At 43.9% G+C, this 22598-nt stretch overlaps 1 protein-coding gene across 1 annotated transcript in view; it reads right to left on the bottom strand.

The window, feature by feature from the left end:
- Positions 1-22598, bottom strand: part of rbm19 (RNA binding motif protein 19) — a gene marked incomplete at its 5' end in the record, with an annotated part of 222851 nt that overhangs the window by 186225 nt on the left and 14028 nt on the right. The window contains 3 exons of the mRNA XM_033043004.1: positions 13336-13420; positions 15359-15559; positions 17202-17312. Coding sequence (XP_032898895.1) covers positions 13336-13420; positions 15359-15559; positions 17202-17312 — 397 coding nt within the window. The remainder of the gene's footprint in view (positions 1-13335; positions 13421-15358; positions 15560-17201; positions 17313-22598) is intronic.

Genomic DNA, 22598 nt, shown 5'->3' with positions numbered 1-22598 from the left:
GAGCTGGCCGCCTGGCCAAACTGAGCAATCGGGGGAGAGGGGTTTGGTCAGGGAGGTGACCAAGAACCCGATGGTCATTCTGACAGAGCTCCAGAGTTCCTATGTGTAGATGGGAGAACCTTCCAGAAGGACAACTATATCTGCAGCACTCCACCAATCAGGCCTTTATGGTAGAGTGGCCAGACAGAAGCTACTCCTCAGTAAAAGGCACATGACAGCCCACTAGGAGTTTGCCAAAAGGCATGAGAAACAAGATTCTCTGGTCTGATGAAACCAAGATTGAACTCTTTGGCCCGAATGCCAAGTGTCACGTCTGGAGGAAACCAGGTACCGTTCATCACCTGGCTAATACCATTCCTACGGTGAAGTATGGTTGTGGCAGCAGCATGCTGTGGGGATGTTTTTCAGTGGCAGGAACTGGGAGGCTAGTCAGGATCGAGAGAAAGATGAACGGAGCAAAGTACAGAGAGATCCTTGATAAGTGTTCTGGACCTCAGACTGGGGCGGAGGTTCACCTTCCAACAGGACCAGGACCCTAAGCACACAGCCAAGACAACACAGGAGTGGCTTCGTGACAAGTCTGTGAATGTCCTTGGGTGGCTCAGCCAGAGCCCGGACTTGAACCCGATCGAACATCTCTTGAGGGACCTGAAAATAGCTGTGCACTGACACTCCCCATCCAATCTGACAGAGCTTGAGAGGATCTGCAGAGAAGAATGGGAGAAATGACCCAAATACAGGTGTGCCAAGCTTGTAATGTCATACCCAAGAATACTTGAGCTTGAGGCTGTAATCGCTGCCAAAGGTGCCTCAACAAAGCACTGAGTAAAGGGCCTGAATACTTATGTAAATGTGATATTTCAGTTATTTCTTTTGAATTACTTTGCAAAAATTTCTAAACACCTGTTTTCGCTTTTTTATTATGGGGTATTGTGTGTAGATTGATGATAAAATAAAAGAATTTAATCCATTTTAGAATAAGGCTGTAACGTAACAAAATGTGGAAAAAGTGATTGGGTCTGAATACTTTCTGAATGCACTATATTTCTTCATGAGAACAGGACTATACGTGGTATTCTAGATGTGGTCCCACTAATGCCCTCCAGAGCAGGACTTCCCTACTGTTATAGTCCCTCTCCTTTGCTTTGCCATTTAGCATCCACTTGCCACTTTCATTATTTGTTGCACCTGCAGGCGACTTTGCTTTCCAGTAGGTATTCTGGTATTGCATGAAACGATAGATAACAAGTGGTATTTTCGCTTTGAATATTCTTTTTTGGTTACTTAAGTTTGTTTTCAAATAAGGTGCACTTCCTGTTAATAAAACATGCAAAAATCATCCAGAACAATGCTATAAATCAGTATTTTTTCAAAGTATATTTAAATTACTGGTGGTGCATGTTGATTAACTTGTCTAAATCAATTCCTTATAAGGTATCACTGCAATCATAAAATAGTACATAGGTCAATACCCCATTTTAATGCACGACTTCCAAAGGCATTTGCCAACATAATGTTTAAAAAAAAATAATAATAATAATTCGTGGAATGTGCAGTCATATAAATATATATATATATTTGTGTGTATGTATAAAATATATATAAAGTAAGAAAATACTTAGTGTCAGAATTTCCCCAAGCAAATATTCTCCATAGTTGTATATATTATATCAAAATCACATATTGATATAGTTACAAATTTGCAGATATGAAAGGTTGACTTGAATAATCAAGTATTTTTAATTTCACCTATTTATTTCAAGCCAAAGAACATTTTAAATATTTCATCTCCTTAAATTTAGTAAGGAAGGTTCTGTCAACTCGGGGGAAATTAATAAATCATTGACAGTTAATCCATCAGCAAAAAGATTTAAATGCACCTCCATCTGTGGCTTTACGATAAAATGCAGTCACGCAAAGCAAAAAGCAGTTACATTATTCTTGAGCTAAAAAATTCTGACTCTTTCTGCATGCAAAGCACATCCTGCACAACAAAAGCTATTATCAGTGAACTGCAGCCTTCACTAAGCATTCCCCTGAAGTTCATTATCACAGGGCCTGGGTCTCGGCACAGTAAGATAATAGCTCCCTGGTGTCTAGTAGCCAGATTGGCATTGCTGCTTTCATTCTCAAAGCTCAAGGCTCACCTCCCCCAAAGGCCACTGTTGCAGCCTTATACATGGTATGAAAAAAACATGGAAGTTCAAAACGAGTCATGTCCTTGAAGAAGAAAGAAGAGTGCTGGGTTTAGTATTAGCCTGCCAGTAATACAATACAATCATATGTAGGACTTGTAGAGTATGCATGATGTTGTATTGGACAACATACACGATTTTTTTCCCCCTCATATTTTTTCAGGTGTTCACAAAAGGTATTCTTTTGATGCTTCTGGGTTTCTTAACAAAGGCAGTGTTTTCTTAACATCGTAACTTATTTTACAAATGCTTTAATATTACATGCTTTCACGAGTGGATGTAGTAGCTGAAATTGAAACACCAGAAAGCTAAAGTTGGATTAAAAGGAAAAAAGAAAAGGTTAAAGGTTACAGTGGCATATCCTTATGGACTTGGTTATACACATCCCATTACAAATAGTTTTTTTTATTACAAATTCCTCCAGAAATTGATAAAGAATGTAAAATGTCAATGCAAGAGAAAAACATTCCAGGTGCTGGAAATCTAAAATTAAAACACAAAAGGCTGGGAATACTCCAGACACCAGGCAGCACCACTGACCCAGAATGCCAACTCAGTTCCTCTCCCTACAGGTGCATTTGGATTTAATCTCATTTGAACTCTATGAAATGTAAATGCATGTATTTTATCATTATATTTATTTTTGTTTAACTTCTGATTCTATCTGAAAAGAGTAAAATAAATGCTAAAATGTTCTATGTCATAATACCTACTTGGGATGAGATATGAGAATGTTAAATATAATTGTTTTCAATCGAACAGTTCAAAAAGACGAAGGTCCTTTTCGTGGTTAATAGTGCAATTAAAAGCATATTTAACTCAAAATTACATTTGATCATGCAAATTATTGTGTTTTTTTTCTTAAAATAGCTCATTAGCTCCAAACATAAAATGTGCCTGGTAGTGACAGGAAAGTATCTATTTCTTGTCAAATCTTTATTTAGGTTTTCTATGTGAGCCAAAATATATAAAAGTATTGGCAAATACATTTCTTGCAGCTGAACTTATGGTATAGAATGTTTAACAGAATTTCTCATTTACTCAATATTAATCAATATAGGAACAATTACAGTGATCTTTTGCTAATTACACCAGATCATGGAAGCACAATTAAAACATTAAATAATGAGAAGATCGTTAAAAAAGTGTGCAAAGTATCATCATCAGCAATGGCTGCATTGACTAGGTAATAGAACTCAGAGCAAAATATTAGCTGGATCCAAAACAAAACATTTGCAAGTGTGTCCTCAATGCTATCCAATTACCATGAACTCAGAAATGATTGGTTTTAAAGGAAGAATGCTAGATGAACATTAAAATGCAATCTTAACATCGAACGTACACACAAATAAAAGCAGAGGTACAAATGTTAGTACGGTTTAAAGACATTTGCTTCGTTCCTGTTGCTTTAAAATCAGCTTTTGTACACGTTTATTTGACCTGATCATTGTATTAATATAAATTATAGTGAGCAACAGAATGTGACCCATTCTAATTATTCCATTATTGATGCAGTTGCTTACTACATGTAACTGAATTGTCATTTAAAAAAAATGTTTATATATTACCAACTGCTGAACTTGTGGTACTGCAAAATGTCTCAAATTAAAATATTTAAAAAAATGAAAAATCAATCTGCTGTGATAAACTAAATATACATGGTAAATACGAGTTAAAATATTACCTAAATTTATTTTACCAATGAAGCGGGCTGTATAATTAATTACCAAGCCACAAGGAAGTTCTGTAGCAACAGTTCAGAAATTAATAAAGTTGGACTTCATTCATAGGAACTGTTAAGCAAGTTCATGGCCATATGCCCAAGGATAGTGGGATATTGATACAATGTAAATCTTGTTTGTATCTGCATCACTAGGGGCGCCGCATTGATGGCAGCCTCTGCCTACAATCTGTCAGTTTTTTCTATCTTTTTTTAATTTTAGTCTGTCTTAACAGTTTGTTTTGGAGGTTTCTTTAGTTTTTCTATGTAGGGGAGGGGGGTAGGTTAAGGGGGAAACCTTTTGAAGCTCCGGAGTGTTGGGCCTGCTGCTTCAACATCGCGGTACTGTGGTTTGTGGGGCTTCCAGGGCGGGCGGCGCTGACTTCGGCGTGATGGAGTCCTGGGTTCCCATTGCCGGGGGCCTCCGGCCTGGGTCTCCGCCTGGCGCGGCCTGTGGACTTCGAGTGCCGCGGACTCCGGTAGGAAGTGGCCGATTCGGAGCTCCAAGCCGCTGAGGTTGTTCTCCCGGTCCGACGTCGGAGTTCCATCATCCCGGCGAGCAGGCCTGAACAATAGCGGAGACTGAGGAGGGCTCGGGAGGCCCCGACCACGGCTAAACATCAAAGATCATCAGAGGAAGTTGACTGAACTTTTTGTGCCTTCCCTCAAAGTGGAAAACTTGGACTCTACTGTGTGGTGATGTTTTATGTTGGAGTCTATCATGTGTTGTGTTCTTTTTTTATTCCTATGCCGTCCATCCGGCTGACTTTCTGCCTTTTGATTTGTTGACGGCTGCTCCTTCCTATCAGCTTCCAACACACTTCGAAACAGCTTCCAACACACTTCGAAACAAACTTGCAAGACAGGAACACTCTGAACCTTTCACTGCTGCAGCAGGCAGGGGAGGTGCAATTGGATTTTTTTAAAAATCCACTGCTGAGGGAGGCAGGGGTGTGCTGGAATCTTACATTTGGGAGCGGCTTCAGTTCCATTGGAGGAGACGAATGCATGGTGGAATATTGGGTTGGGGGATCACACCATTGGGGGAGCAGACCCAACGGGTCTGCACTTGGTCTAGTTATTATATAAAAGTCTGTGGCTGCCGCCTGCCGTCCGTCCGTCCGGCTGCCTTTCTTCCTTTTGATTCGTTCCATCGTGTGATGTCACAATGCCCAATGTTCACATATGTCCAATCGGAATGGATCCATTTACATATGCCTTTGCAGGAGCCCCAGCCCATGGTGAACGTTCCATTGTGTGATGTCACAATGCCCAATGCTCAAAGACATTCTTGCCATAGAGGGAGTACAGAGAAGGTTCACCAGACTGATTCCTGAGATGTCAGGACTTTCATATGAAGAAAGACTCGATAGACTCGGCTTGTACTCGCTAGATTTTAGAAGATTGAGGGGGGATCTTATAGAAACCGATGTTGGGGAAGTCCAAAAAAGGGGTCACAGTTTAAGGATAAGGGGGAAATCTTCTAGGACCGAGATGAGAAAAACATTTTTCACACAGAGAGTGGAGAATCTCTGGAATTCACTGCCACAGAAGGTAGTTGAGGCGTGTTCATTGGCTATATTTAAGAGGGAGTTAGATGTGGCCCTTGTGGCTAAAGAGATCAGGGGGTGTGGAGAGAAGGCAGGTACAGGATACTGAGTTGGATGATCAGCCATGATCATATTGACTGGAGGTGCAGGCTCGAAGGGCCGAATGGCCTACTCCTGCACCTAATTTCTATGTTTCTAAGTTTCCCTCTTCTCACCTCTCCCACCAATCCCTCTCCCCCCCCCCCCTTCACTCTATAACCCTATCCCCTTCCCTCTCTCCCCTCGCACCCTTCCCCCTACCCCTCTGTCCCTCTTCCACCACTCCCCCTACCCCTCCCCACTCATCCACTTCTCTCCCTCACTCCACCCCTCCCTCTCTCCCCTCCCCATCCTTCTCCTCCCTCTCTTCCACTTCACTTCTCTCCCCCCTTCCCCCTCCACTCTCCCTCCCAACTCTTTCCCCTCTCCACCCACCCCTCTCCCCTTCCCTCCCTCCTCCCTCCCCATCCCCCCCCTCACCCACATCTCTCTCCCCATCCCCCTCTCTCACCCCCTACCCCGCTCTCCTTTCCCTCCCAAACCTGTCCCGTTTCCTCCTCCTCCTCCTCCTCTCCCCTCCCTCCCCTCTTCTCACCCCTCCTCCCCCCACCTGTGTGTTTGGGGGGTGGTTAATGTGAGTGTGAGGCCTCAGCCCCCCCCCCCACCCCCCCCGCAAACGCCGTTGGGGAAACAGACCCAACGGGTCTGCACTTGGTCTAGTTAATATATAAAACTGTGTGCCTGCCGTCCGGCTGCCTTTCTGCCTTTTGATTCGTTCCATCGTGTGATGTCACAATGCCCAATACTCGCAGATGTCCAATCGGAATGGACCCATTTACATGGACGGTTGCCGGCCGCCTTTCTTCCTTTGATTCCCTGTAACTCTGAAACCAGACGCAGAATCGCCGACATCTTTTCCATTTTGGTAGAGATTTCACTTTTCTTTCTAAGTATCCGCTCCTCATTACATTTCGTCGTGTTTAAGTACACGTTTTTAATCAAATCCTTCTTCCCCCCCCCCCCCCCCCCCCGCAATATTTCAAAAATAAACTGGCTTCTCACCCATAGAAGCAGCCCCAGCCCCTGGTGAACGTTCCATCGTGTGATGTCACAATGCCCGATGCTCACAGATGTCCAATCGGAATGGATCCATTTACATATGCCTTTGCAGGAGCCCCAGCCCAAGGTGAACGTTCCATCGTGTCATGTCACAATGCCCAATGTTCACATTTGTCCAATCGGAATGGATTCATTTACATATGCCTTTGCAGGAGCCCCAGCCCCTGGTGAACGTTCCATCATGTGATGTCACAATGCCCAATGCTAAAAGACATTGTTGACATAGAGGGAGTACAGAGAAGGTTCACCAGACTGATTCCTGGGATGTCAGGACTTTCATATGAAGAAAGACTGGATAGACTCGGCTTGTACTCGCTAGATTTTAGAAGATTGAGGGAGGATCTTATAGAAACTCCTGATTACATTTTGTCGTGTTTATGTACACATTTTTAATCAAATTCTTCTCCCCCCCCCCCCCCCCCCAATATTTAAAAAAAAACTGGCTTCTCACCGATAGAAGCAGCCACAGCCCCAGCCCCAGCCCCTGGTGAACGTTCCATTGTGTGATGTCACAATGCCCAATGCTCAAAGACATTGTTGCCATAGAGGGAGTACAGAGAAGGTTCACCAGACTGATACCTGGGATGTCAGGACTTTCATATGAAGAAAGACTGGATAGACTCGGCTTGTACACGCTAGAATTTAGAAGATTGAGGGCGGATCTTATAGAAACGTACAAATTTCTTAAGGGGATTGTTCCAGATGTTCGGGAAGTCCAGAACAAGGGGTCACAGTTTAAAGATAAGGGGGAAATCCTTTAGGACAGAGATGAGAAAAACATTTTTCACACAGAGAGTGGTGAATCTCTGGAATTCTCTGCCACAGAAGGTAGTTGAGGCCTGTTCATTGGCTCTATTTAAGAGGGAGTTAGATGTGGCCCTTGTGGCTAAAGGGATCAGGGGGTATGGAGAGAAGGCAGGTACAGGATACTTACAAAACAACTTACAAAATTCTTAAGGGGTTGGACAGGCTAGATGCAGGAAGATTGTTCCAGATGTTGGGGAAGTCCAGAACAAGGGGTCACAGTTTAAGGATAAGGGGGAAATCCTTTAGGACCGAGATGAGAAAAAAAATTTTCACACAGAGTGGTGAATCTCTGGAATTCTCTGCCACAGAAGGTAGTTGAGGCCAGTTCATTGGCTATATTTAAGAGGGAGTTAGATGTGGCCCTTGTGGCTAAAGGGATTAGGGGGTATGGAGAGAAGGCAGGTACAGGATACTGAGTTGGATGATCAGCCTTGATCATATTGAATGGTGGTGCAGGCTTGAAGGGCCGAATGGCCTACTCCTGCACTTAATTTCTATGTTTCCCTCTCCCCACCCCCCTTCCCTCTCTACCCCACCCCCTTCCCCCTACCCCTCTTCCACCACTCCCCCTACCTCCCCACTCTTCCACTTCTCTCCCTCACCCCACCCTCTTCCCCACCCCTCTCTCCCCCCACCCCTTTCCCCTACCCCTCTGACCATCTTCCACCACTCCTTCTACCCCTCTCCCCCTCCCTCTCCACTATTCCACTCTCTCCCCCCGTCCCCCTCCCACTCTCCCTATCCACTCATTCCCCTCTCCCCCATCCCTCTCCCCCTCCCTACCCTACCCCACCTCTCTCCTCCCCTCCTTCCCCATCCCTCCCCCACACCTCTCTCCTCCACTCTCCCTCTCTTCACCACTCTCCCTCTCCCATCCCTCTCTCTCCCACGCACCTTCCCTCTACCCCATCTCTCTCCTCCCCTCCCTCTCCACCTCTCTCCCCTCCCCCACCTCTCTCCCCCTCCCCCACCCCTCTCTCCTCTCCCTCCTCACCCCTCCTCCTACCCCATCCCTTTCTTCCCCCACCCCCTTCCCTCTCTCTCCCACCCCTTCCCTCTCTCCCCACTCTTCCCCCTCCCTCCACACTCTTCCTCCTCTCTCCCCTACCACCACATTTCTCCCCCTCCCCTCTCTCCATCTCCCTCTCCTCCTCTCCCTCCTCCTCCCACCCATCCCTCTCCCCTCACCCCCTCTACCCCCCCTTCCCCCTACCCCTCTGTCCCTCTTCCATCACTCCCCCTACCCCTCACTTCCTCCCTCCCCACTCTTCCACTTCTCTCCCCCCTTCCCCCGCCACTCTCCCTCCCCACTTTCCCCTCTCTCCCCCACACCTATCCCCCCTCCTCTCCCTCCCCATCCCCCCCTCCCCCACATCTCTCTCCCCATCCCCCTCTCTCACCCCCTACCCCGCTCTCCTTTCCCTCCCAAATCTGTCCCGTTTCCTCCTCCTCCTCTCCCCTCCCCTCCCTCCCCTCTTCTCACCCCCCCTCCCTCCACCTGTGTGTTTGGGGGGTGGTTAATGTGAGTGTGATGCTGCAGCCCCCCCCCCCCCCCCTCCTCCAGCGCCGTTGGGGAAACAGACCCAACGGGTCTGCACTTGGTCTAGTTATATATTAAAACTCTGTGGCTGCCGTCCGCCGTCCGTCCGGCTGCCTTTCTGCCTTTTGATTCGTTCCATCGTGTGATTTCACAATGCCCAATGCTCGCAGATGTCCAATCGGAATGGATCCATTTACATATGCCTTTGCACTAGCCCCAGCCCCAGCCCCTGGTGAACGTTCCATCGTGTGATGTCACAATGCCCAATGCCCAAAGACATTCTTGCCATAGAGGGAGTACAGAGAAGGTTAACCAGACTGATTCCTGGGATGTCAGGACTCATATGAAGAAAGACTGGATATACTCGGTTTGTACTCGCTAGAATTTAGAAGATTGAGGGGGGATCTTATAGAATCTTATGTTTCTATGTTTCCCTCTCCTCACCCCTCTCCCTCACCCCCTTCACTCTCTACCCCACCCCCTTCCCTCTCCCCCCGCCCCCTTCCCCTCTGTCCCTCTTCCACCACTCCCCCTGCCCCTCCCTCCCCACTCTTCCACTTTCTCCCCCTTCCCCCTCCACTCTCCCTCCCCTCTCTCCCCCCACCCCTCTCCCCCTCCCTCCCTCCTCCCCATCCCCCCCTCCCCCACATCTCTCTCCTCATCCCCCTCTCTCACCCCCTACCCCGCTCTCCTTTCCCTCCCAAATCTGTCCCGTTTCCTCCTCCTCCTCTCCCCTCCCCTCCCTCCCCTCTTCTCACCCCCCTCCCCCCACCTGTGTGTTTGGGGGGCGGTTAATGTGAGTGTGATGCCGCAGCCCCCCCCCCCGCCCCGCAAACGCCATTGGGATCTTGTTATCTTCTGGTTGTGTGGTCATTCTATTTGCGCAAAAACGTTACGCGATAGCGCTACCGATTTTTCGCCAGCTTACTCACCGTTCTCCTGCGCTGTAATTGCACGAAGTTTCGTTCCGATCGATGGTCCAATGTAAACTTTAGCGAGGTTTAAAAATCTTAAAAACCGCGCAATCGCAGGTCGATCTCCTCTCCTGCCGTTCAGCGCCGCTTGGATTGGCCTTTTCTCCTGTCACTCCGCGGGACGGTCCGCCCCTTCCTGCGCCATCACATCTGTACTGTAGCGGTGGATGGCCGGCGGAGATTTCCAACCGGACACAATTTTCGGAGAGACTGGAAACGGCCCGGCCCGGGAAATGTCGCCAAACGGAAAGCGGAGAATCTGATCTCGGCGGAGAACGGCCAGCGACCAACGGACCAGCGACTGCTGTGAGTCCGCTCCAGCCCCTTCCCCTCTGGGGCGTCACAGCGGGAACCCGGCAACCGCGCCTGTGCAGTTAGGGGCTATGGGTGAGTGGTGGAATAATGCATTGAGGGAATGGGTTGCGTTGGGGGAACGGGTGAGTCGTGGAATATTGCATTGGGGAATGGGTTGCGTCGGGGGACCAGGCCTCCCGTGTGACTCGGACCCAACGGGTCCCACTTAGTCTAGTATCTTTTATAAATATATATTTATAAGAACAGCCATATGAGCTCTAAAACAAGGATATAAATTCAAAACTCAATCTGTTGACATCTTTTCAACCTATCAAAACTAAATCTACAAAACTTACTTTACAGAATATTATTAACACAGCAACTGTTTTGTCCTACCTCTTGGTCAAAGAACAACACTGCCATGGTTTCTGATAGTACTCCTGTGCAGCACGGTGCAACATTTTAAGATATAACAAACACCACATAAAAGGAAGTTGCTGTTGCAACGATCCAACTAATTTCATAAAAGATTAAATCAGGAGAATAACTGATAGTGACAGAGTCCTAAAAAGAAAATATTGTTATGGCAAAGGTGATCATAAAGCTACTCAAACCAGAGGGAGAGATTTCAAAGAGGGGTGCCAGGAAGTAATTCCACGCTCCAGAGCCTTGGCAGATGTGAGTATGGCTGCTAATCATGCAGCAATTCAAATCAAGATGACCCCAAAGCATAATGTGCAAACCAATATTGTTATTTGCGAGAGGTTAGAGAGCTCCTTTGAGAAAGATGAAACTGAAATTAATCTAATTCTCCTGGTCCAGGTGAGAAAAGTGTGCATCATGAATAATGCTTTGGTCTGCTATGGACCTGCCCCTTTCATTCAAATTGTGCAGGTACTGGTGCCAGAATAATTGATGATCATTTGTTTCTATTTTCATTTTGTATTGGTAGGCAAATGTTCTGTGGATTAACTGAAGAGGACTGTATGCCATTGAAAGTTCCAGAGAGTAATGAGAACGTCATCACAATTACATCTGTGTGCTCACTGATATTGTAGGAATTCGTAGTTTCTAGTTTTCTTTGTAAATTAACCAAATTAAACTTTTAAATTTGACTTAATGAAAGAGCAACATCATCTGTGCAAAATAAATTACATACTTTGCATCAACCTTTTGTACTGTAGGGTGTATACACTGAATAAATATTTCAATTTTAACTTCGAGTCAGCTGCTTGACTCATTTACCTTCTGCACTAAAGTACGATTAAAGACAGACATTCAAGTAAACAGATTTGTAACAATTACATAATTTACACTATATTGAAACTAGACAATTTACTCTAAAATGAGTTTACAAAATTTAATGATATATACCCCAATGATTTTTGACACAATTATGCTAATTGTGAACACTGAACTTTCTGCCCAAACATAAAGAGTTTTCTGTGTGAAAAAATAAATAAGCATGTATTGACAGAAATCTTGTTTTGAATTAATTATCTTAATACACAGTCCTCCTAGGGTTATGGTTGGGTTCCGTTATTGAGAACTATTAGTAACCCAAACAGTTCACGTTAAAAATGTGGCCAAGAAACGAGTTCCCACATGGTAGAAGATGCCTACAGCAACCAGCAAAATCCATTCCACCTGTCTCCATTTTACATGTCTCTTGTTCATACGTACAAATTGTGTACTATTCAAACATTCAGAAATTGGGTAGGACCTGCTTACTTCTGGCAGGATTTTGTTGGTTAATGCCAACAAATACAGTTCCAAATGGCAAGTGAAGTGCAAAAATCCTGAACTTTAAAGAGATAATGGGCACAAATTTGCCAAAATTAAGCTGAAGGAAATGGCTCTCAGAACCTCCATCAGGTTGTTTAAAGTTTATACTTAATCGTGCTTTGAGTGATTGCAGCTACTTCAATTAATCAACAAATTAAAGCATAACACATTTAATCTATTTCAGATATATCTGTGTTAAAATATTCCTAAATGTCAGAGGCCTTTAAAACCTACTTGCAAAATTATGGCAGATGCCACCATTCATAGATTCGTTTGGCAGGCTCTCTCACTACTAACATTCATGCAAAGTTATTTTTAAGTCCAGGATGCTTGTGGGCCAACAAGATACATCCACTGCATCTGCTCCAGGTAAGTTCAGGTTTGGGACATCTATATAGGCTGTGATTGCAGACAGCGGTTCAAAGCTGCAAAATCTATCCTATTACACTAATCTACGTCCAAGAAATTCATCCCTGGCAACGTCAACGACAGGGGGTCCCACTTAGGAAACTTGAACGGAAACCTCTGGAGACTTTGCGCCCCACCCAAGGTTTCCGTGCGGTTCCCGGAGGTTTTTGTCAGTCTCCCTACCTGTTTCCACTACCTGCAACCTCCGGGAACCGCACGGAAACCTTGGGTGGGGCGCAAAGTCTCCAGAGGTTTCCGTTCAGCTTTCCTAAGTGGGACAGGGGCATTACGGTTCAAACTTGAACCATGCAAAAGTATTTTAGGTGAAAAATGGAAAAGGAGAAGGCGGAGTTTAGAAATTGAAAGGGCAGAGAGACAAGGCAGGGGAAGAACAACACTGCTTGGAGAATTGTGAGCTGATGGGAAATTACGCAGTTCCAAAACCAGTGGAGCCACTGCCTCCTAATATGAGAAACTGGGGTACAATCCTGGCCTAGAATGCTGAATGCATTCTGCCTGTAATCACATGTCCTCTGGATACTTTCCCTCGCATGCCAAAGTTGCTCGGTTTGGTAAATTAATGAGCTACTGTAAATAAAGTAGAATCTGAGGAGAGTTGAAGAGAACATGGAGAGAATAATGGAATTAATATAAAACCAGAGTAAAAGGATGGTTGATAGTCGATGCAGACTTTAAAGTTAGAAAAGGTGATTGAGAAAAAGGCAAGAGGGAAAAAATGTGAAAGAGAAAGGCAAGACTGAAAAACAGAGAAATGTGTGAGAAAAGAGTGAAATAAGAGGAAGGATAGAGACCACATTTCTACCCCCACCCGGACTTTACGAGGTGACTAGTTTTATAAATATTCACAAACAACTTCCCCATCATTTTTCTTAGCTACCTTTATCTTTATCACTTTGCTTCTTTTCTGCGACTGGAGTAGAGAACACATCCATCGGGGCCCATTCCAGATAAAGAGGAACATGCTGGAACTAAGTATAAAAAACAAATATTTTTGAGAGGCATTTTACGAGAGCAGCGTTAAATAAACCAACCTTTAATGACAAGGTGAACCCTTTGTTGGGGTAGTATTTTGAAAAAAAATAAAAAATGTTTCCTTAGTAGGCAAAATACAAAATATTTTAAGGCTTGCATGCCAATGTAGCAAATACCATAATAACAAAATTATAAATGGTGCATGGGAACTTATCATTTTGCTATTAGCAAGAACAGCTGAATATATGAATGCTCGTATCTGGCCACCTGTCTGGAAATAACGATTTTGATGATAATCAACAACTTTTAAAATATTGTGCGCACCAGTAAAATATTCTGGAGTGGTGAAATGACAAATGTGATTTTAAATAATGCAGCACATGCAAGTGAAATAAATGTCTGGCTCAACTAGTTGTTACTGTCGTTTATGTGCCTAACAGATCGTCCCGTTTTAGTAGCTCTACCACAGCCTTGAGTATCTTTCAATTTCCTTCTCTCTCTCATATATTTCTTCTTGAAAGTATTCAAAGCCATTCGCTTCAAACAGTCCCCGTGGTAATTGGTTCAACATTTTATATACATAGAATTTTTTTTAATTTGTATTTCCCTCTGGACTTAGTAGGGTCTATTCTGTAATTGCAGTTCCTAGTTTTGGATTCTCCCTTAAGTGGAAACATTCCACAAATACCTGCCCAACCCATTATTATTTTACAGATCTCGATTATGTCATTCTAAGTCTTACCTTATTTTGCTCCTGAAGGAAATATCCCAATCTGTTAAATGTTTCACTGAGTTTTTGTAAATCATCTTTTAAATCGTATTTTACATTTTCTCCACTGCTTGTGCTTTTTAAAAAAAAACATTCTAGACCATATATATGCACATTCTCTCTGCAGCCTGACCACAATACCACGCAAGTTTATAATTACGTCCCTAGTTTTGAATTCTATACCCTATGATAAAAAACAATGCTTTGTCGGAATTTGTATTTACTCTGCTCATGTGTGGCTTTTAATGACTCGCTCACCTACATCCCTTGACCCCACTGTACTGCCACAGGCTTGTTTAAATAATTTCCCAAGGTATAGCTGACGCCTATTTTCCCTACCAACATCTGGCATTTATTCATGTAAAAGTTAATTTGGCAGTTAACTGTTCAATCTGCAAGTTTCTAATGTTAGGCATAATGGTGCATTCGTACTCGCTGTTAAGTATGGATCACTAGCTTGGTATTACCTTTCTGATTCACAGTTGTTTCAAAGCACAAATTATTAAAGTGCATTAGGTCAGTCCTCCCAGCACTGCCCATCATAGAAATCGGATGTACTGGTTCTCTAAACATGTCCTAATTTGTCATCAGTATCAAGATATACTTAATTATGTATTTTTTGAAATTATCCATGCACTGAATGATGATAGGAAACTAACCATTAAACCAGCAAACTAATTTTCTATTTCTTATTAACCAAACATTTAGGATAGCAGTTTAACAAAATATCTATTCTCTATTCTTTAGGAAAAAAGTGTTAATTTTAACACGTATTAAAGAAAACACTATAGATGACAACAAAGTTCTCCCTTGATCCATTCCTCTCAGTAGAATATATGACAATTACAATTCTTGTCTGAAAAAGGGTCTCGACCTGAAATGTCACCCATTCCTTCTCTCCAGAGATGCTGCCTGTCCCACTGAGTTACTCCAGCATTTTGTGTCCTGCTAATTTAAATTCTAGCATAGGAATAGAAAGAAGTTTTCAATCATAAAACCGAAAAATTGGATTTATAACATAAATTAGGTTCATATCTTTCGCCTGGTTTCTGTTATTTACTGACTGATATGAAAATTCTTCCAGGAACCTTCATCCCTCACTTGCAACCTTGCTTCGAAATAAATAACAAAGACAAATTCGTATTGATCCGTGCAAAGAACATACCTTAGAATAGGCAAGTTTTGTAAAAGCCTGTTTAGCCTCTGTAGGCTCAAGGAACTCCACAATAGCGCTCACTCCAGCTGGTGGAAGCAAAACCCGCCCAACGTCTCCGTATTTCTTGAATAGATTCTCCAACTCGCCCACTTGGGTGTCTGCAGGAATATTCTTTACAAGGATAACTGTTTTACTTCTTGGTCCAGCAGCCTACAGAGGTATAAATCAGAAATATCACAACCCAAAACAAAATTGCTTGCAACTTCATTTAAAAACGTTGGGTGAAAAACAGAAAATGTTTAGATAAAATCCAGTTTAGACAGCACCTGAGAGAAAGAATTAATGTTTCTGGTCTATGAACTTTCATCAGGATGTGAAATGTGAGTAAATAAGTATGTTTTTATACACTGCAAATGGATCAATTGAAATGTCTAAAATTGTATTGTCTTTCTGCTGACAGGTTATCATGCAACAAAAAGCTTTTCACTGTACCTCAGTGCACGTGACAATAAACTAAACTGAAACGGAAGAGGGAGAATCTAGGTAATGCCCGTGACGGTATAAGTTGAACTGATGAAAGAACTCAGCAGATCAAGCAGTCTCTACAGAAGCCAAGGGATGGTCAAAATCCTGAATCAGAACTCAGCATTCAGAAAGAGAGAAAAGTGGTAATTGTATGACTTTCCTGACATGAAACATAATTAAAAATGATGAATTCACATGCCTGGGGCTATGCCCAATAGGTCTGAATAATCTCTGTTAACTCCATTAAACCTGTGGTGGAGCAAATGGGAGATCACACATGTAGACTTGTAGTGTACCACACAAGACATTACGCCTCACCATTCTTGATCTGCATGACAATATATACCACACTGTTGAGTGTTTTTTTTACATTTATATTTTACGAATTTACAATGAATATTCTGATTACACCAGAAGGCTATTATTTCATCATTGTTTTATTGGCTTTTACCAGATTCTAAACCTAACTTTTCATATTCCACATATCTTCCTCTATCAAATGTTTACTTACAATTACCTTGAATGAATGCCAAGGTATTCCCATGAATTCCATAACAATTCAAAGTATTTTTTCTCAACTTCTCATCTTATTCATATTTACCTGATCAGAATTCTACTTTTCTTTTAAAAAATAAAGCCTCAATTTATTAATTTAGCATTCCCTGTTATGGAACAGTCACAGTTTCTCATCCCAAATTGTATCCAGGTGAATCCACATTATAAAATCTCAAAAACAATTAGCATGACTGTGATACAAAACTAAGTTAAACATTCACATCGTTTAGCAAATTGTTGTCAACATACAAAAACTCTTCAACTGTGAATTCACCTTTATGAAATCTAGAATGTTAATCCTGGAATGACTGTACTTAATTTAAAACGTCAAAGTTTTTTTTCAATAGTCATTTTCCTATAGTAAATGCGCACAATAAAGAATATCAGGAAAAAATATACCTAGCAAGTGAAGCAATTTGTATTGATTTTAAAAGGTTGAACAAGGTCAGAAATACAAAAAAAATTACAAAGGGTTAATTTATTCCTCAGATTTGCAAGCACGTCCCATTGAGAAAAAAATGTGGTCTATCCATTTTCTTTGAAATATAAATAATTAAATTGTCAAATGAAGAATGGCTTAAAAAAATCTGTAGTCTTTTTCAGCAACCATGTTTGATGGGAAACATACTTGGGCTGCTGGACAAGAGATTAATTACCACATGCTTTGTCAACAGTGCAACAAATACATTCATGTTACTGCATTAATGCATTAATCAACGTAGTGCATTAATTAACGGTGTCCAAGGCGTCAGCTGCATTTGGATTGACTTACCTGACTGAATGAATCCAAGCTAACTCCATTATCAACTAAGAATTGCCTGGTCTCTTGAACAATCTGTGTTTCACCGAGCGCCATACGGACTGCAACACTGCCTTTTCCTTCCTTCAAAACATGAAAAGCAGTTTAAATTATTAGAATACATGAGTAAAAAGAAGGCTAGCACCATTTGCCATTCAATAAAATTATAGCTGATTGTCAATGGCCTCAATGAAACTAACCTGCTTGCTTTCTTTAACGTTGTGACCACCATAGTTAAGAACTATCCCAATTTTGAATATATTTAAAAAGGTGGCCTCACAACATCAAAACGCCGAAGATTCATGATTCTATGAGAAGAGATTACTCATCTCATATCTCCTGTATCATACTTAATATTTCAAGTTGATGACTATTTATTAACTGTAGAGTTGTCCACCGTAAATTTTAACTGTCTCTTTCCACAAATGCCACCTAAACTGCTGAACATTTCCAGCATTTTCTTTTCCCAGGTTTTAAGCGCTTGCAGTTTTTCCTTTCATTTCAATGGCAACCCATTTTTCTGAACCACTGTCCCATAATTCTAGTATCTTGTATTTTCATTCTTCTAAAATGATCATAAATCAAACCTGCTCAACCTTTCCTCATAAGACAATATTTTTAAGCCAGGAATCACCCTAATGAATCTTCTCTGAATTGCTTCCAGTGGAGGTATAACCCACAAAGGATAACAACCCGAAAACATCGTACTCACTAATGCACGCTATTAGTATTTCTATTTTCCAGCCCCTTTGGCAAGCTGATTATTGGTATACTCTTGGGGCCATGAATGAACCCCCCCCCCCCCCCCCAACATACCAGGATCCATTTTTGGTCACGGGTGGGGCAAGTGGTACCTCAAAGGGCAAGTGTGTGGGTTCTTTGTCATAGGTAGACAAAAATGCTGGAAAAACTCAGCGGGTGCAGCAGCATCTATGGAGCAAAGGAAATAGGCAACGTTTCGGGCCGAAACCCTTCTTCAGACTGATGTGAGACTTTGTCATGTTGTGTTCTCCTCCTGTTGATTGCACTTGCTTTCCATATGTGCCCGTTGTAGAGACTTGAAAACCTAAATGCTGGTGCTTCTCCTATTTGAAATGTCACTGGCCAAGGATCTTTGAGTTAGAAAGCATGTTATTTTTTTCAGTGACTTGTAAACATCCTTGAAGCATTTTGACTTCCTGAAATCTCTTGCCATAGTGAGACTTGAAAGCAAGTCCTGGTTTTGGTAATCTAGTATCAGAATATGGATGACAGACACAAAGTGCTGGAGTAACCCAGCAGGTCAGGCAGCATCTCTGGAAAAAAAGGATGGGACTTTTCGGGTCGGGACCCTTCTTCAGACTCGAAAGAAGAGTCCCAACATGATACATCACCAATCCTTTTTCTCCAGAGATGCTGCCTGACTAGCTGAGTTATGGGCCTGTCCCACAGGTGATTTTTCAGCAGACTGCCGGCGATTGTCAAGTTACCGGTGGTCACCTGAAAAACCGGCAACTAGAACGGCGACTGTCAGAGCGGAACACACGAACACACAAACACATTGCTACCTTCACCAGCCCGTTATGCAGGCGGGGGACAGGGCAAACAAGGGAGCACTGTCTAAAATATTCACATGGTGCAAAACCAAGGTGAAACAGACACACACCACGATGAACAGGAAGGTTGGCACTGTAAAAAGACGGCTAAACCACAGTGTACGGTAAGTCCTTTAAAAGAGGGAGGGAGAAGGGGAGAGAGGGAATGGAGACAACTTTTAAGAAGCCAGAGATACACTGCTGAGAAGCTGGGCGGATATTTAACATTACCGGTCGGTTATCCTTGGTTCTGAAAACTACTGCTTATCTTTTTTTATCCCAATGAGCCAATGAAATTCACCGGTCAGCACCAGCTACACCCTATAAGAACCTCCGAGAGCCTTAGATCTCCTGGCAACCCATTAGAACCTCCTGGCGACCCATTTAAGGCTCGAGAATTCTCGCTACTCTCCATGGCGGCTTCATTCTTGTCGCCGCTAATTTTTCAACATACAGGTGCACAACCTTTTATCCGAAAGCCTTGGGACCAGACACTTTTCGTAATTCAGAATTTGTCGGTCTTCGGAATGGAATTTTTTTTAGCGTAGATTTTAATGGCTGGCTCAGTGGTAGAGTGCTCGGCTCATATCCGCAAGGTCGCGAGTTTGCGCCTTGATCCCGGCAGTAAACTCGGTCGCGAGTTTGAGTCTTCAATGTAGTTTTTTCTTGCAGAATAAATGTTTGTATGAAATGCAGTGTAGGAGAGGTGTACTGACTGTGTGGGCAGAACTTTGGAAGTGATTGCCCACCAGTCTAAAAAGCCGCTGTGTCTCCCTGTCCCTGGGATAGCAGGGGGCGATCAAACAGCACAATACCTCCCTCCCCCTCCAACTCCAGAGGAATCCGCTCCCTAATGGGCCGCTACGGCGACAAGTGGCAGTATGCCCACAGCCCGAGCTGCGCCCCCTCATCCGCCACCCCAAGAACAAGACGTACCTTGCACACCATCAGCTTCTGCCCCTACGTGTTCCTCTGGAGTTGGAGCGGGGCTGGGCTGGAGTTGCTGCTGGCTGTGCGTCTCTGGGATCTCCGTGCTTGCAGTGGGCCTGGGGGTCGGTGTCCCGTTGGTCCTGACGTCTCCGGCCACCCCCCTGGACAGGAGCTGAGACTGGAAACTGTACCGCCCTTGCCCCCTCCCTCTGCAACTGCAAACAACCCCACTCTCCTGCAAGGGCGGTACGGTTCCCGGAGGATGGCAGGTGGCTGGAGACGTCAAGACCAACAGGAACCCGCTCCCCGATGGGCCCCTACGACGCCCCGAGCTGCGCCCCGTCATCCGCAACCCAGGTTCCTCTGTAGTTGGAGCGGGGCTGGGCTGGGCTGCTGTTGGCTGTGGGTCTCTGGGATCTCCGTGCTTGCAGTGGGCCTGGGGATCGGTGTCCCGATGAGGGGGCGCAGCTCGGGGAACGGCTTCTGGTGGTCCTGACGTCTCCGGCCAGTTTGCAGTTTTCCTCTGGAGTTGGAACGGGGCTGGGCTGCTGCTGGCTGTGGGTCTCTGGGATCTCCGTGCTTGCAGTGGGCCTGGGGGTCGGTGTCCGTTGGTCCTGACGTCTCCGGTGACAGTGCAAAGCCCCCGCGCCGGTTGCAATAGGCGGGGAGCTGGAGAGGGGAGGGAAGGGGTCACACACATGGCCGGGAAGCAGAGGGGTGTAGGTGAGGTGAAACTGAAGGGAGCGACAATCTGCTGCTGCCTGCCCCGCTGAGTTAAAAAGTTCCCACGCAAGACTCACGAAACACTGTGTATCGTGAGTCTACCGTGGGAACTTTTTAACTCAGCGGGCAGGCAGCAGCAGATTGTCAATTATTAACCCTCCCGCGCAATATACCCTCACCTCTTTTATGAATGGGGATTTAGTTCCCCTTTCTTCGAGGACCGACCGGAGTTTCCGCTGTCACCTCTGCGGGCCGCCCTCGGTGAACGTTTTCAAGGACCTTTCTTCAAGGACCGAAAAAATGGCCGCTATTCGGAGGTTTCGTTATTTGGATCTTCGGATAAAAGGTTGTGCACCTGTATTGAAAATTCACGGCGACCATAATGAGGCCCCGACTAGTTCCCAGAATGCGGGAACTCCTCACGACCATGAAGGCGACTGCCCAGCAACCACCCGCGAACATGTGGCGACTGCATAGTCTCCTGCAGTCGCCTAAAAAGTTGTCTAAGTGGGACAAGCCCATTACTCCAACACCTTGTATCTATCTTTGGTATAAACCTGCATCTGCAGTTCCTTTCTACACACATCAAAATATGGATAATGTGTGCTGGGCACTGATAGCTGGTTCAAGGTGATCTTGGAATGAATGTAGGGGATATTTATCTGGTTTGGACATCTTGACAATTGTTCTGCTGCATCTGCATTCCTATTTTGAGTTTTACATGGTAAAGTCAACTAGTTTGAAATTCCTTCACACAAGAACTTTGAAAGGTATGTGGATGAACTCTACCCAAGACCTGACAGCCAAATATGATTAGTCCTTTGGTTAAAAAGCAGAATATCGCCAGAATGTTGACCTGAACCTCCAAATGTGTATGACACACACACACGTGCCATGAATAGAGATGTCAAACAATGTACAATACTTATCTTGGCATCATTTCAATAACATTTTGTACATTCAAAACTCATGAATGGCACAAATCACTCACATTGACTTAACTTGGAAGAAGATAGCTGCTTCAGTATTACCTAAAAGGACAAGTCTGCTGCTGAAAAGTCTTAATTTTCTCACCGAGAGCATCTTTTTAAAAACAGTTCTTGTTGTTTGCTCCCACCTCTCAGTCCACGGTCCATATATTGCGGATTCCTCCAGCACCCACCTGAATTAATTCAATTTCTACGTCTTCAACCCAGGGCATCTGCCTATCTATCAAACCAATGCCAACACAACCGGTTGCATCTTTAACTGCGCACAATTGCATCACAACCCAATCGCACCATAACTCCATTCCTCTCAATTATTTGAACAAGCATTGAGCCATCTGCACCACTGTCCACTCTCTGCCATTGCCCCATTCCCCAATGCCACTTGTGACAATGCTGACTCCGAGCATGAACCTTCCTACCTCCTTCAAAACCAACCATCTACACTTTCTCTTTGTGACACATGACCTACAAAGTCTCATTCATCAATGTTTATGCATGATGGACATATTTAATCAGGCGTCGTGTTTAACAGAATTTAACTACTGAGTTTTTGTTTAATTTGCAGATACAGGATGGACACAGGCCCTTCGGCCCACTGAATCCATGCCAACCATTGATCACCCGTTTACACTAGTACTATGTTATCCTATTTTTTTATCAACTCCCTAACATGGGACATTTTGTTTTTAAAACAGAGGCCAATTAACCGACAAACCCACGCATCTTTGGGATTAGGGAGCAAAGCAGAGCACCCGGAGGAAACCGACACAATCATATGGAAGACGTGCAAACTCCACACAGACAGCACCCAAGGTCAAGATTGAACACAGGTCGCTGGTGTTATGAGGCAGTAGCTCTACCAGCTGCACCAGTGTGTCAACCTGAAAGAGTTGCCTTCAACAAATCTAGTGCAAGCAATACGCCCGTCAAACTTCATCCCTAAATCTGCACATCTCAACCTCACTACGTTCTATGAGAAAGAGAAGAATTTCTACCTTATATTTGTGGAAGTAGGCTGCAGTGTTCTCAAAACAACTTCCAAGGCAATTAGTAATTATTGAACTAACTAGACTATTAATTCTCTCTATCCAAATCTAATTTTAATTTAAGAATATTACTATTTTCTTTACATACTCTTTACATTATTACATTAG

This window comes from Amblyraja radiata, chromosome 25 (genome assembly GCF_010909765.2).
Source record: "Amblyraja radiata isolate CabotCenter1 chromosome 25, sAmbRad1.1.pri, whole genome shotgun sequence".
In the NCBI taxonomy this organism is placed as follows: domain Eukaryota; kingdom Metazoa; phylum Chordata; class Chondrichthyes; order Rajiformes; family Rajidae; genus Amblyraja; species Amblyraja radiata.
The sequence above is the reverse complement of the archived record's forward strand: the minus strand, read 5'-3'. Positions and strand labels throughout refer to the sequence as shown.